The 12,066-nt window shown below is 43.1% G+C and overlaps 1 protein-coding gene across 4 annotated transcripts in view; it reads right to left on the bottom strand.

The window, feature by feature from the left end:
• Nucleotides 1-11,139, bottom strand: part of IFT52 (intraflagellar transport 52) — a 35,341-nt gene extending 24,202 nt beyond the window's left edge. For 3 of the 4 annotated variants that reach the window (XR_014297667.1, XM_082669613.1, XM_082669614.1), the window contains exons 1-6: nucleotides 10,995-11,122; nucleotides 7,846-7,969; nucleotides 7,086-7,173; nucleotides 2,531-2,660; nucleotides 2,162-2,237; nucleotides 1,029-1,100 (exon numbers count right to left, since the gene is read on the bottom strand). Coding sequence is in view for 3 of the 4 variants with exons in the window: in XM_082669613.1 (XP_082525739.1) it covers nucleotides 1,029-1,100; nucleotides 2,162-2,237; nucleotides 2,531-2,660; nucleotides 7,086-7,173; nucleotides 7,846-7,964 (485 nt within the window). In the remaining variant the exon portion in view is untranslated. Of the gene's footprint in view, nucleotides 1-1,028; nucleotides 1,101-2,161; nucleotides 2,238-2,530; nucleotides 2,661-7,085; nucleotides 7,174-7,845; nucleotides 7,970-10,994 lie in introns of all 4 variants that reach the window. The other variant, XM_082669615.1, reaches the window with a different exon arrangement.
• Between the last annotated feature and the right edge of the window lie 927 nt (nucleotides 11,140-12,066).

Here is a 12,066-nt window from a genome sequence, read left to right as displayed (position 1 = left end):
AGAAAGCCCACGAACAGCAACGAAGACCCAACGCAGCCAAAAATAAAATAAATAAAAATAAATAAACTTATTAAAGAAAAGAAAAAAGAATTGCAAGTTAAAATAAAGTGGTATCATTTTCAACAGAATATTCCATGCTGGCAAGAGAGGGAAAAGGGGCCTGTTCACAGGGACTGTAAATGTTACAAAAGCCTGGAGGGTGACTTGGCAATGCATCGCATTTGGCAATGCTAAGAATCTGGCCTACTAAGATATTAGCATTAAGTGCACAAATTGTACATACAAAGACATTTACTTTGTGCTTTGTTATTTATGATAATATAAAACTGTTTATAATAACAGTAAGGAAAAGAAGTTAAGAGTACAGGCCCTAGAGCAGACTGCCTAGGTTTGAAACTCAGTTCTGACACTTACTAGTCAAGTGAGCTTGGGCAATTAAACTGTTATCTTGTCAACAACCTTATAGGTTGTTGTGAGGATTAAATGAGGTAATAATACATGCCTGTGACACAGTAAGTGCTCAATGAATGTTAGGTGGTATTATTAAACCAAAATATTATAAACTACCTAAATGTTCAATAATAGGAGATTGAGTAGATTAGGATACATCCAGTTTAATCCAGTCATAAAAAGGATAAAGTACCTAACTCAATTTTTATATATGAAAAAAAATTTAAAAATCTGAATACCTTTTTTTTTTTTTTTGGCCACACAGTGCGGCATGCAGGATCTTAGTTCCCTGACCAGGGACTGAACCCATGCCCCCTGCAGTGGAAGCACGGAGTCCTAACCGCTGGACCGCCAGAGAATTCCCGAAAAAAATCTAAATACTGTTAAGAAGGATTATCTTTGGGGAGAGGGGCATGGATTTATGCCGGAGGACTTCTATTTTCTTCCTTTTGAACTGATCAATCTGGTTTTTGGTGAGAATTACTTTTGTAATCAGAAATGAAAATGCTTCGCTTTGAAAAAGAAAACTCTTCAAATGGCAAATACATCCTCTTCAGGTGGCCTCAGAAAACACTCACTGGGCATTGTTTCCACTGCTCTCCTCTTCAATGATTCCAGGCACTGCCTTCCCTGCAGCTCGGCTAATTTCCCTTGAAGAAAAAAATTAAAATCTAGTAAACAAAAAATTTTAGGAATTTCACAATCCATTCATTAATAGTAACTATGAATTAGATACAAGTATTGTGCAGACTTGTTCAAAATACCATTCTTAAAAATCAAATAAAGGTACTCCTACACACCTACAGCTCTATTGGGAAGCCTGAAAAAGTGAACATGAAAATATAAGAATCAGTTCCTCTTTCTTGAGTCCTGAGGGAAAGGTCCATATATGCACTAGACCCGCATTCTAGTCCTGTGTCCTAGACTCTCTATCTTCAGACCGAGCAGAGTACCTGGCAAGTTCAAGTGTGGAATGAATCATTTGGAATATAGGGAAAAGCTCCCAGAAGGCCCCTGTTGTTGCCCCCTCATGCATTCATTTCTCACTTTCTCAAAGCTCTTAATTTATGTTTTAGGATCCAATGGATGAGAAAAAACTGACTTCATCCTAGGTTCCAGGGGTGGAAAATATGACATAACTGTGCCACCAGGGCATTCTATGCCTTCTGTCACAGCAAACCCCAGGTCTACTATTGCTGGGAATGCTGGGACCAAGGCATATGCTCTTGCCCTAAATGGTGTGGCATGAAGATACAAATTTGGGAACTGTTAAAACTAGTCAGCTCCCCCACAACAGGAGAGCAGAGCCAAGAGAACTGCAGAGAAATGGAACTGGAGCCCTGATGACCTTATGAATATTATAGTCAATCCATACCCAAAGCCTGCCCTAGTTCTCGACTTTTCAATGACATGAATCAATAAAGTCTCTGTATTGTTTAATCCCATCCAAATAGGGTTTTCTTTACTTGCAACTGAATATATTCTGATCGTCAAAAAGGTGATGTGGAGTAAGGTTTCAAAAGATGGGAGGAATGCAATTTGATGGATGAGAAGTAATATAATAAAATAAACTATGATATAATAAAATTTTTAGAAAAGGCAAGAAAGGAAAAAGGGCCAGAGAAAAGAATGTGTGAGAGGGAGAAGGGAAGAGTCATGTAGGAAAGGGGAGAGTCATTGGCAAAGTCATTTCTGTTTTCAATATGCTTACCTATTCAAGACTCCATTGGAAACTAGAGCTTCTTTAGGATGGAAATACTTATAATATACATTTCTAACCACAGCATCTTTAAGGGAAAAAGAGAGGAAGGCGTTTCTTAGATTAGAAGTAAGTTTGATATTATAGACACATACAAATTTTGACCTGAAAGGAATCCTGGAACTATATTCCAATCTCTCTCATTTTATAAATGGAAGAAGCCTAGCACTAGAAAATTCAGACTGCCGGTGAGGCCAGAATCCTGGACCATGCACCCTCACAGCCCAGGGCTTTTTCCATTGTACTGTTAGGCCCAGAGGACTATGATATAAATAATAAACAGGAAATTACTGCCTCTGTTAAAACAACAATAATAATTACCGTTATTAACCATGATTCCATATTCTTCTAGGAGAAAGTTAATGTTGGTGTCAAATCTGGATTCCCCACCCTCTCCTAGCATTACAAGGATATCTCCACCGCCATCAAGGTACTTCTTCAGGACTTCAAACTACACAAAGAAAAAGAAACAATCTATGAATATACCTTGAAGACTTTTATCCAAACTACTATGAATAAGACCTTAACTAGGGACTTCCCTGGTGGCAGAGTGGTTAAGAATCCGCCTGCCAATGCAGGGGACACGGGTTCGAGCCCTGGTCCGAGAAGATCCCACATGCCATGGAGCAACTAAGCCCATGCGCCACAACTACTGAGCCCGCACGCCACAACTACTGAAGCCCATGTGCCCTAGAGCCCGTGCTCTGCAACAAGAGAAGCCACCGCAATGAGAGGCCTGTGCACCGCAATGAAGAGCAGCCCCCGCCTGCTGCAATTAGAGAAAGCTTGCACGCAGCAACGAAGATCCAACACAGCCAAAAAAAAAAAAGGCCTTAACTAGATGAAAAAGAAACAACTTCAAATCTATAAAGGCACTTAAATGTAAATCTATATCAAGATAATATAAAATTTACTCTCTGTATAGGATTTCCACACTTGTCTTTAGTATAAAGCTCCAAAATACTCAAACTGAAATGACATTTTCCAAGTTGCCTATCTGGACAGCAAACTAAAAGTGGAAAACTATTAGCTAAAGGAAGCTCACAGGTCTCCACCAATCAGCAGCATCCCTGGTCTTTACTCACTAGATGCTAGTTGTACCTACCCTCTCTGGACAATCAAAAATGTCTCCAGATGTTGCCAAATGTCCCCTGGGGTTGGGGGATGGGGTGTGGAGTGAGCAAAGCCATCCCTGTTTGAAAACTACTGATAGAGATCATACCTTTTCCTCACTGCCAGCCAAGGATATCAGGATAAAGGCATTTCATACCATCTCTCAGGGACAAATTCTGTTCAAGTCACTGACTGATCAAACCACATAAGAAAGGCATGCTGTCTACCTATCTCTTGGAAAGCTCTCTTGCTTTCACAAAGCTGGGGAGAGAAGAAAATCTAGGGCTGATTTTGTTGACCTAGCCTAAGAACACCTGGGGTGGGCGGTCTAGACCAACAGTCCCTCAACTTTCTTCAAGCACCCCATCAGGAAAAAATTTGAATGTGCGCTCCAATATGTATAGAAAGTATGTATATTTATATCATTACAAAATACTCTCCCCAGGGAATTCCCTGGCAGTCCAGTGGTTAGGACTCTGCGCTTTCACTGCCGAGGGCCCGGGTTTAATCCCTGGTTGGGGAACTAAGATCTTGCAAGCCGCGCAGCGTGGCCAAAAACAAAACAAAAACTCCCCAAAAGGACATTTTTAAGGATGATAAAGATATGAATAATTTCCTTCTGGCACCCCAGTGGTTCATCACACACATCCCACTTGGGAAACCACTGTCCCAAAGCAGCTCTGCTACAGCACGGCCCTCTTCCTCTTGCACACAACCTGGATTTGCTTCTCTCCCCCAATCCCCTAAATATAGAAAATACAGTGCAACAGTTAACATCGCCAAGATGGCTTGCTCCCAAATGAGACAAAACTTCACTGATTCTGGACTCCACACAACAGGCTGTCCCATTCACGGTGATTCTGTATACTCAGATTTACACTTAGCCTTTGTTTCAAAATGGCAAATGTAAAGAAGTGTTCTAACTGTATGTAAGTTCAAGGATTAACATACTAAAACATACATATTCTTCTAGAGTATATATGCCCATACATTTACAATTTGAAATTCATATTTTTTTAATAAATCATCTCCCTTTAATATAGTTAGAGCATCAACTTTTTTTTTAAATGGTGATGAGTTATATTATCTACGCTTTTCAATTCAGTATGATAAAGGGGCATTTGTAATAAGGTGGCCCTTGATCTGACAGGGTTGGGAAGCATGGCGTGGGCTGCTGGAGATAACTGAATACCACCACTAAGCGAGTGTGATGAGCCAGTGGAGGTGAGGTGGGAAACAGGGGAAGACTGTGAATTCAGCCTCGCCTCTAGCTTGATTCTTGCATCTAATGTCAGACATATGATGTCTGTTCTGTCACAGAAGTTTCTGGAGGACAACATCAAAGAGGGATCACATAGCCCTTGAGGTGTGAACTGAACCTTTACGAGTCCTCAGAGACCAGCAACGATGACCAGGAAAGCGGTGATCTCTGCCCTGGATGAAGACCTCTGCTGACCACTACAATCAGCCCAGTGGAAGCATAAAAACACAACAGGATGTTGGTTCTTAGGCAGAAGCTAAACGCTTTTCTCCCTTTCCTTCCCGCCTCACTCCAACTCTAAAGAGAAAACATGGTGCCAGGGGCTGGTCTAGTCTGGTGACAGAACATTAGGCTAAAGTTCCAAAGAACAAAATCTGCCGCTCCAGGGACCCTTGTCTTTTGGAAGCCACTGCTTCCCATCCCTGAAAGCCTGAAAAAAGGTTTGGCCTGGCGCTCATCTCCTCTTGGAAGAAGGCCCAGGCATGGGTCTCTGGCCCTCTCTGGATGCCCCGGCTTTCCTGAGGCTGCTTGCTCCTTGGCCCAGACGGGGACACCTCTCTTTCCTCCCTAGCTGGAGAAGGGAGGTGGAAGAGAAACTATCAGAGTGTGGGACCAAAGCCCAACAGTATTCCTTTGCAGGCCACTGCCCGCTGTGTGTACTTTCCGAGGGGTCTCATGGGGTAGGAGTGGCTGGTCACCTCCACATTCCCGATGATATCCCTGCTCCTCCTCTCAATTAACCTGATTAAATAGTTATGTCTCCCTCCATGCCCCTCCCAGATGAGAGGGCGGCCTTGCAGTCAGGTTGAGAAAAAAAAGGACGACAGGGGCTTCCCTGGTGGCGCAGTGGTTGAGAATCTGCCTGCTAATGCAGGGGACATGGGTTCGAGCCCTGGTCTGGGAAGATCCCGCATGCCGCGGAGCAACTAGGCCTGTGAGCCGCAACTACTGAGCCTGGGCGTCTGGAGCCTGTGCTCCGCAACAAGAGAGGCCGCGATAGTGAGAGGCCCGCGGACCGCAATGAAGAGTGGCCCCCGCTTGCCACAACTAGAGAAAGCCCTCGCACAGAAATGAAGACCCAACGCAGCAAAAATAAATTAATTAATTAATAAACTCCTACCCCCAATATCTAAAAAAAAAGGACAACAGGAATGCTCCCCTGTGGACCCCTCCCCGTGGCCTCACCCAAAGTAAGAGAAGGAGACCTTGGACACCTAAGTCTAAGGACCACACCGGCCCCGCCCTGCCTCTACTCCCTCCCTCCTCCCCACAACCCTCCCTGAACACCAAGCACTTCCAAGTCTCTGTGAGAAAGGCTCTTGCTATGTTCTGGGTTTTTTGCTTTTTTAACTGTGGTAAAATATACATAATATACAATCTCCCCTCTTAACTACTTTTAAGTGTACAGTTCAGTAAAGTTAAATACATTCAAAATGTTGTACAAACAATCTACAGAACTCTTCACCTTGCAAAACAAAACCTTCATACCCATTACAAAATAACTCCGTCTCCCTCCTCCCTCTAGGTCCTGGCAACTACCACTTCAACTTTCTATGAATTTGATTACTCTAGGTACACCATATGAATGGTACCATACAGCGTTTGCCCTTTTGTAACTGGCTTATTTCACTTAGCATAATGTCCTCAAGATTCATGCATGTCGCGGCAAGTACCGGAACTGCCTTCTTTCTTAAGACTGAGTAATAATTCATTGATGTATTGATCCCATTTTATTTACCATCTGTTGGTGGACACCTGCGTTGCTTCCACCTTTTGGCTACTGTGAATAATGCTGTGATGAACATGGGTGTACAAACACCTCTTTGAGACGTTGCTTTCCATTCTTTTGAATATATATATCCAGAAGTGGGATTGCTGGATCATATAATTCTATTATTAATTTTTTGAGGAACCGCCATACTGTTTTCCATAGTGGCTGCACCATTTTACCTTTCCACCAATAGTGCACAAGGGTTCCCATTTCTCCACATCTTTGTCAATACTTGTTATTTATTTATTATTATTTTTGTGGTACACGGGCCTCTCACTGTTGTGGCCTCTTCCGTCGCGGAGCCGCTCCGCAGCATGTGGGATCTTCCCGGACCGGGGCACAAACCCGTGTCCCCTGCATCGGCAGGCGGACTCTCAGCCACTGTGCCATCAGGGAAGCCCAACACTTGTTATTTTTGTTTGGGTTTTACACTTAACGATTCTTTGTCCATGAAACAGAATAAAAAACAGCTTAATTTTAAATGGAATTTTCCTATTTTTAAAGCAAAAACATGGCAAAGAAGTATGGTTAATATTGAGTTAGCCTGCACTATGTGTCTGGCACTTATCATGCATTAACTCAGTTAATCATCACAACAACTCTATGATGAAGAAAGAGACGAAGTGACCACCTTAAGGCAGTCAAGTGGTGAAGAGGGATTTAAGCCCGGGATTTCAGAGCCCATGCTCCTAACTATCTCACTACATTTCTTCTTTACGGATATTTCTTACCTCAGCTGCAGTAAATTTTTCCCTTGGCCCCGCTGTAATCCACAGCTTCACCCCAGTTAGCTTCTCAGATGTAATTTCATCTTTTAAGCTAGAAATACGATTTTAAAAGCAAGTGTTAGATCCATTATTTAAACCAATTTATGAGCTATTTTAGCATCTAGACTGTATGGAATCAGAGGCTACAGAGGCACAGAAATGAAGGGATTTAGAGGTACCTGGTCCAGCCTCTCTCCCAAAGTGACAATCCCCTCTAATAGGTCTGCCCCAGTCATCAGCCTGTGCTCAAGCACTACCTATAAGCCAAGGTGTCCAAATTAAACCACACTAGAGCATAAAGAAGTCCTCCAACTACTAATTCAATCAGCTCTACCATTAGCTTGTATGATTACACATCCTTTACCCATTAAGAAAAACCACACACACATACACACACACACACAGATACTTTCATTTTTCCTTTCCCTAAACTAAAGTACTGACCCAAGTTAAAATATGGGGAAAGCCTCTAACCTCTTAAAAACTTGCATATGTATAACTGGAATAATTACTTGATTTGTGATTTGGGGGGACCACTTAGTAATATGCTAATTGCCAAGTTTTGAAAGATATGTTTTAATAATCATTTATTTTTTTCTGAACGACCTTTAAATGGAATTCCTCCCACCTAAACAATCTATTTTACATAAGAAAATAAAGACTTTTCAGTGTTATAAGCAGGCTGTTATTATCACTTAGAAGGGAAAACAATTCACTCGGTCACCTCTGAATCTTCCAATTACTCCGAAGTCTTTTCTGCATGGATTTATAGCCATTGCTGGTGGTAAATACTTCCTTTTTGTATGCATTGAAAAGAATGGTGCTCCGAAGCTCTTTCTCCATGGTCACTTTATGGAAAAAAGAAGGGATCAGAGAAAAGGGAAACAATAAACAATATTCCAAAAGAAAGACCCTAAAAGGAACCAATAGTCTACTTCTTATAATTCATTAAGAAAAGGTGGGCTTCCCTGGTGGCACAGTGGTTAAGAATCCGCCTGCCAACGCAGGGAACACGGGTTCAAGCCCTGGTCTGGGAAGATCCCACAGATCTTCCCAGTTGTGCACTAAGCCTGTGCACCACAACTACTGAGCCTGTGCTCTAGAGCCCGCGAGCCACAACTACTGAAGCGCACGCGCCTAGAGCCCATGCTCCACAAAAAGAGAAGCCACCGCAATGAGAAACCGGCGCACCGCAATGAAGAGTAGCCCCTACTTGCCGCAACTAGAGGAAGCCCGCGCGCAGCAACGAAGACCCAACGGAGCCAAAAATTAAACAAACAAATTAATTAATTAAATAAATCTATTTTTAAAAAAGGTACACAGCTGCAACTTAGCTACAATTTCCCTACAATTCAAAGGCTGAAATCATGGCTGCAGAAACCCAAGGCAAACCCTGGGCTTCCCATCAGCCCACTTCCATGGCCCTGCCCTGCCATCACACTACAGTGTGGGGAACCATGTTTCCAACCTGATTCCTCACTGCTAACTATTGTTAAGTGTGGGGTATAGTTTTCTAAATTCTCTTTATACATATGGTAACTTAGTTTTATTTACTAAATAGGACCATATGCACTATTCTGCAACACACTTTTTTCACCTAACCTGTATCTTTCACATCTTTCCATGTCACTATATATGGATCTACCACTTTTTTTTTAACTGCTGCACAGCATTCCATTTTGTGGATGTACTGAAATTTATGTAACCACTCATATACTGATTGACATGTTTTTTCCCCAAAATTTTTGCTAGTAAAAGAATACTACAAACATCATCTTTGAACATGATGTTTTTGTGCACTTTGCATATCTATAGAATAAATTCCTACCTGTTGAATAGCTAAGTAAATTATTTCCAAATTGCCCTCCAAAATATTGTACTAATTTTTACTTCCACTAACGCTAATATATTTGTTTCCACACAATCTTATTTTTAATTTTTTTAATCTTTGCTAATAAGACAGGCAAAAAAAAATCCTTATTATTTTAATTTGCACTTTGAAATTAGTAAGATGGCCATCTTTCACTGTTTATATTGGCCACTTGTATTTCTTCTGATTTTCTTGTTCATATACTCTGCTATTGGGTTTAAAATTTTTCTAATTGATCATTAAATAAAGACTTCCATAAGTTTATTTGTCTTTAGACTTAGCTGCTGGTAGTTTTTTTGGTTTAGTTTGCTTGAATTTTGCAGGCCACACAGAAAGTTTAAAATTTTATAGAGTCAAAAGCATTAATCTTTTCCTTTCTGGCTTCTGGATTGCATGACATATTTAGAAGGGTTTTTATTTTTTAATTAATTAATTTATTTATTTATTTTTGGCTGCGCTGGGCCTTCGTTGCTGCACGCGGGCTTCCTCTAGCTGCGGCAAATGGGGGCTACTCTTCGTTGCAGTGCGCCAGCTTCTCATTGCGGTGGCTTCTCTTGTTGCAGAGCACGGGCTCTAGGTGCGTGGGCTTCACTAGTTGCAGCACATGAGCTCAGTAATTGTGGCGCACGGGCTTAGTTGCTCCATGGCATGTGGGATCTTCCCGGACCAGGGCTTGAACCTGTATCCCCTGCATTGGCAGGCAGGTTCTTAACCACTGAGCCACCAGGGAAGCCCTTTAGAAGAGTTTTTACCATGCTAAGATTATAAATACATCCAACAATGCTTTCTCCTAGTACTTTTATGATGTCAAAATTTTTAAGACTTAAATTTTAGTCCATTTGGACTTTATTTTGATGCTTTAATTTTGTTATTGTTTTAATTACTAGCAAGCTGCCTGACACCAATCCATCCCTTCTATGCTAATTTAAAATACCACCTTGCCTATATAATAAATCCCTAAAAACTGAATTTTATCATGAATTCTATATATTCTATCTGCCTGTAAGATCCTGCCCAGTTCCATACTATTTTATTTTATTTTATTTATTTATTTATTTTGTTGTTGTTGTTGTTGTTTTGGGGTTTTTTTTTTTTGCAGTATGCGTGCCTCTCACTGTTGTGGCCTCTCCCATTGCAGAGCACAGGCTCCGGACGCGCAGGCTCAGCGGCCATGGCTCACAGGCCCAGCCACTCCGCGGCATGTGGGATCTTCCCGGACTGGGGCACGAACCTGTGTCCCCTGCATCAGCAGGCGGACTCTCAACCACTGCGCCACCAGGGAAGCCCCATACTATTTTAATTACTACAGGTTTATAATATGTATGTTATAATACTTGGTGGTGCTGATACGAGCTAATCTCTCTTATTACTCTTAAGTTTTAGAATTTTTCTCGTTAGTCCCACATATTTATTTTTTAGGCTGAACTTTAAAATCATTTTGTCACTTAAAAAAAAAAAAATCCCCCCATGATCCCACCACAGCTATCTTTTCATGTTCCATTCCATCCATGCCTATGCTTATTTTCAGTGTGTACATACAACATTGTATTCTGCCTTCTGATTAGATTAGTGGTTGCGTGGTTATGCCATAATAAACTCAATCTTCATGAGCATCTTTTCAATTTTTTGCCATCGTAGATCCTACTGAAATGTACATATTTCTGCTTCTGCCATTAATTATTTTTGCCATAGGACAGATTCCTAAGAGCAGGATTCCTAGAAAAAGGGGATGGAACTAGGATGTCACATTATGGTTTCTTGTCCAATGCTCTTTCATACTGAGCAGGATGACTAAACATCTCCCAGCCGAAGGCGAGTTAGATTCGAGCCCAGTCTGAGGTCTGGGATCTGGGCCTATATCTGCGCCCCCCCCCACTTTTACTTTACCCTAGCGGACCTCAATTTTCTCTAAGACGGGCCCAGCGGCCTCGAGGACAGTCCGGCGAGGCCCTCGCCAATTCCCAACACCTCGGCCGGCCCACCACGGTCGGAGTCCGTCTTACCTGAGGCCCAGTGACCACCATCTTCACCTGACGCCGCCCAGCATCCCGCGGCCAGGTATCCAAGGCCGCTTAGCAACTGCGCAGGTGAAGCTGCGCGTTGGAAGGGCGTGGACCCGAGCGTGGAACTACCTCCGGAGCGACGTGATGACGACAGGACGGAAGAGGCCGATTTACCTAGCTAGCGAGGAGGGAGAAGTATGGGTGGGGGCAGGGGGCGGGACTAATGTGGGACTGTACCATTATTTTAGATGAGGGGTAAATCCAAATAGAATGTGGATTAACTTTAGGCCAAAGATAAACTCATTTCATTTTCTCCTTTAATACCCAGTCTCATTAAAGCCTGATAAAAATGATAGGCACAAGGGCCCAAACTTCGTCCCACCCTAAGGGAGGAGACTAGTGGAGGCTTCCGACGGAGCTTGCGGAAGGCCCAGCCTTGATCCCAAGGGCGCAGGCGCAGAGCGGTGGCCCGATGCGGGGCGGGGCTTTGCGGCTGAGGCTGCGGCTGCGGTTGTGGGTCGCTGTCGCCCTTTTTAAAACGCGGGACTCGAGGCACTGCGCGCGTTATAGGAGGGTTTCAGCGCCCTGGGAGGCCGGGGAGGCCCTCCAGGAGGAGGGTGGGCAGGTGTAGTGGTGAGGATGGGAATATGAGATAATTCTTTCTGTTTGATTAGCCCCGCATCTCTGAGCGCAACAGTGCCACGCCCAGGTGAACCAGCCTCTGGGCATCCCCTGGCGGCGAGTTAGACCTGACCAGATTCTACCAAAAAATAAAAATATAAACTGTTTTAAGGGAGCTGTGAGAGGCCGAAGCTGGGCAGACAGGGGTCCCCGTTGAGCAGAAAAGTGAGAGAAGAATGGTTCATTAAGGCAAGGGTTGGGGAAGGGCATTTGGGCAGAAGGAACTGCTTATGCGGAAGAGCCATCGCCAAGTATGGTTTGCCCTGTTGTCGCCGTGAAAATGAGAAACAAGACGCCGATAACCACAAACAGGCAACCCTTCTCCCCAGGGGAGGGCTCAGTGCCTGCCCTGAGGGAGCGTGGACGTGTGTGCAATGCAGCTGTCTCGCTG

Source organism: Grampus griseus (genome assembly GCF_964374135.1).
Source record: "Grampus griseus genome assembly, chromosome: 14".
Classification (NCBI taxonomy): domain Eukaryota; kingdom Metazoa; phylum Chordata; class Mammalia; order Artiodactyla; family Delphinidae; genus Grampus; species Grampus griseus.
The sequence above is the reverse complement of the archived record's forward strand: the minus strand, read 5'-3'. Positions and strand labels throughout refer to the sequence as shown.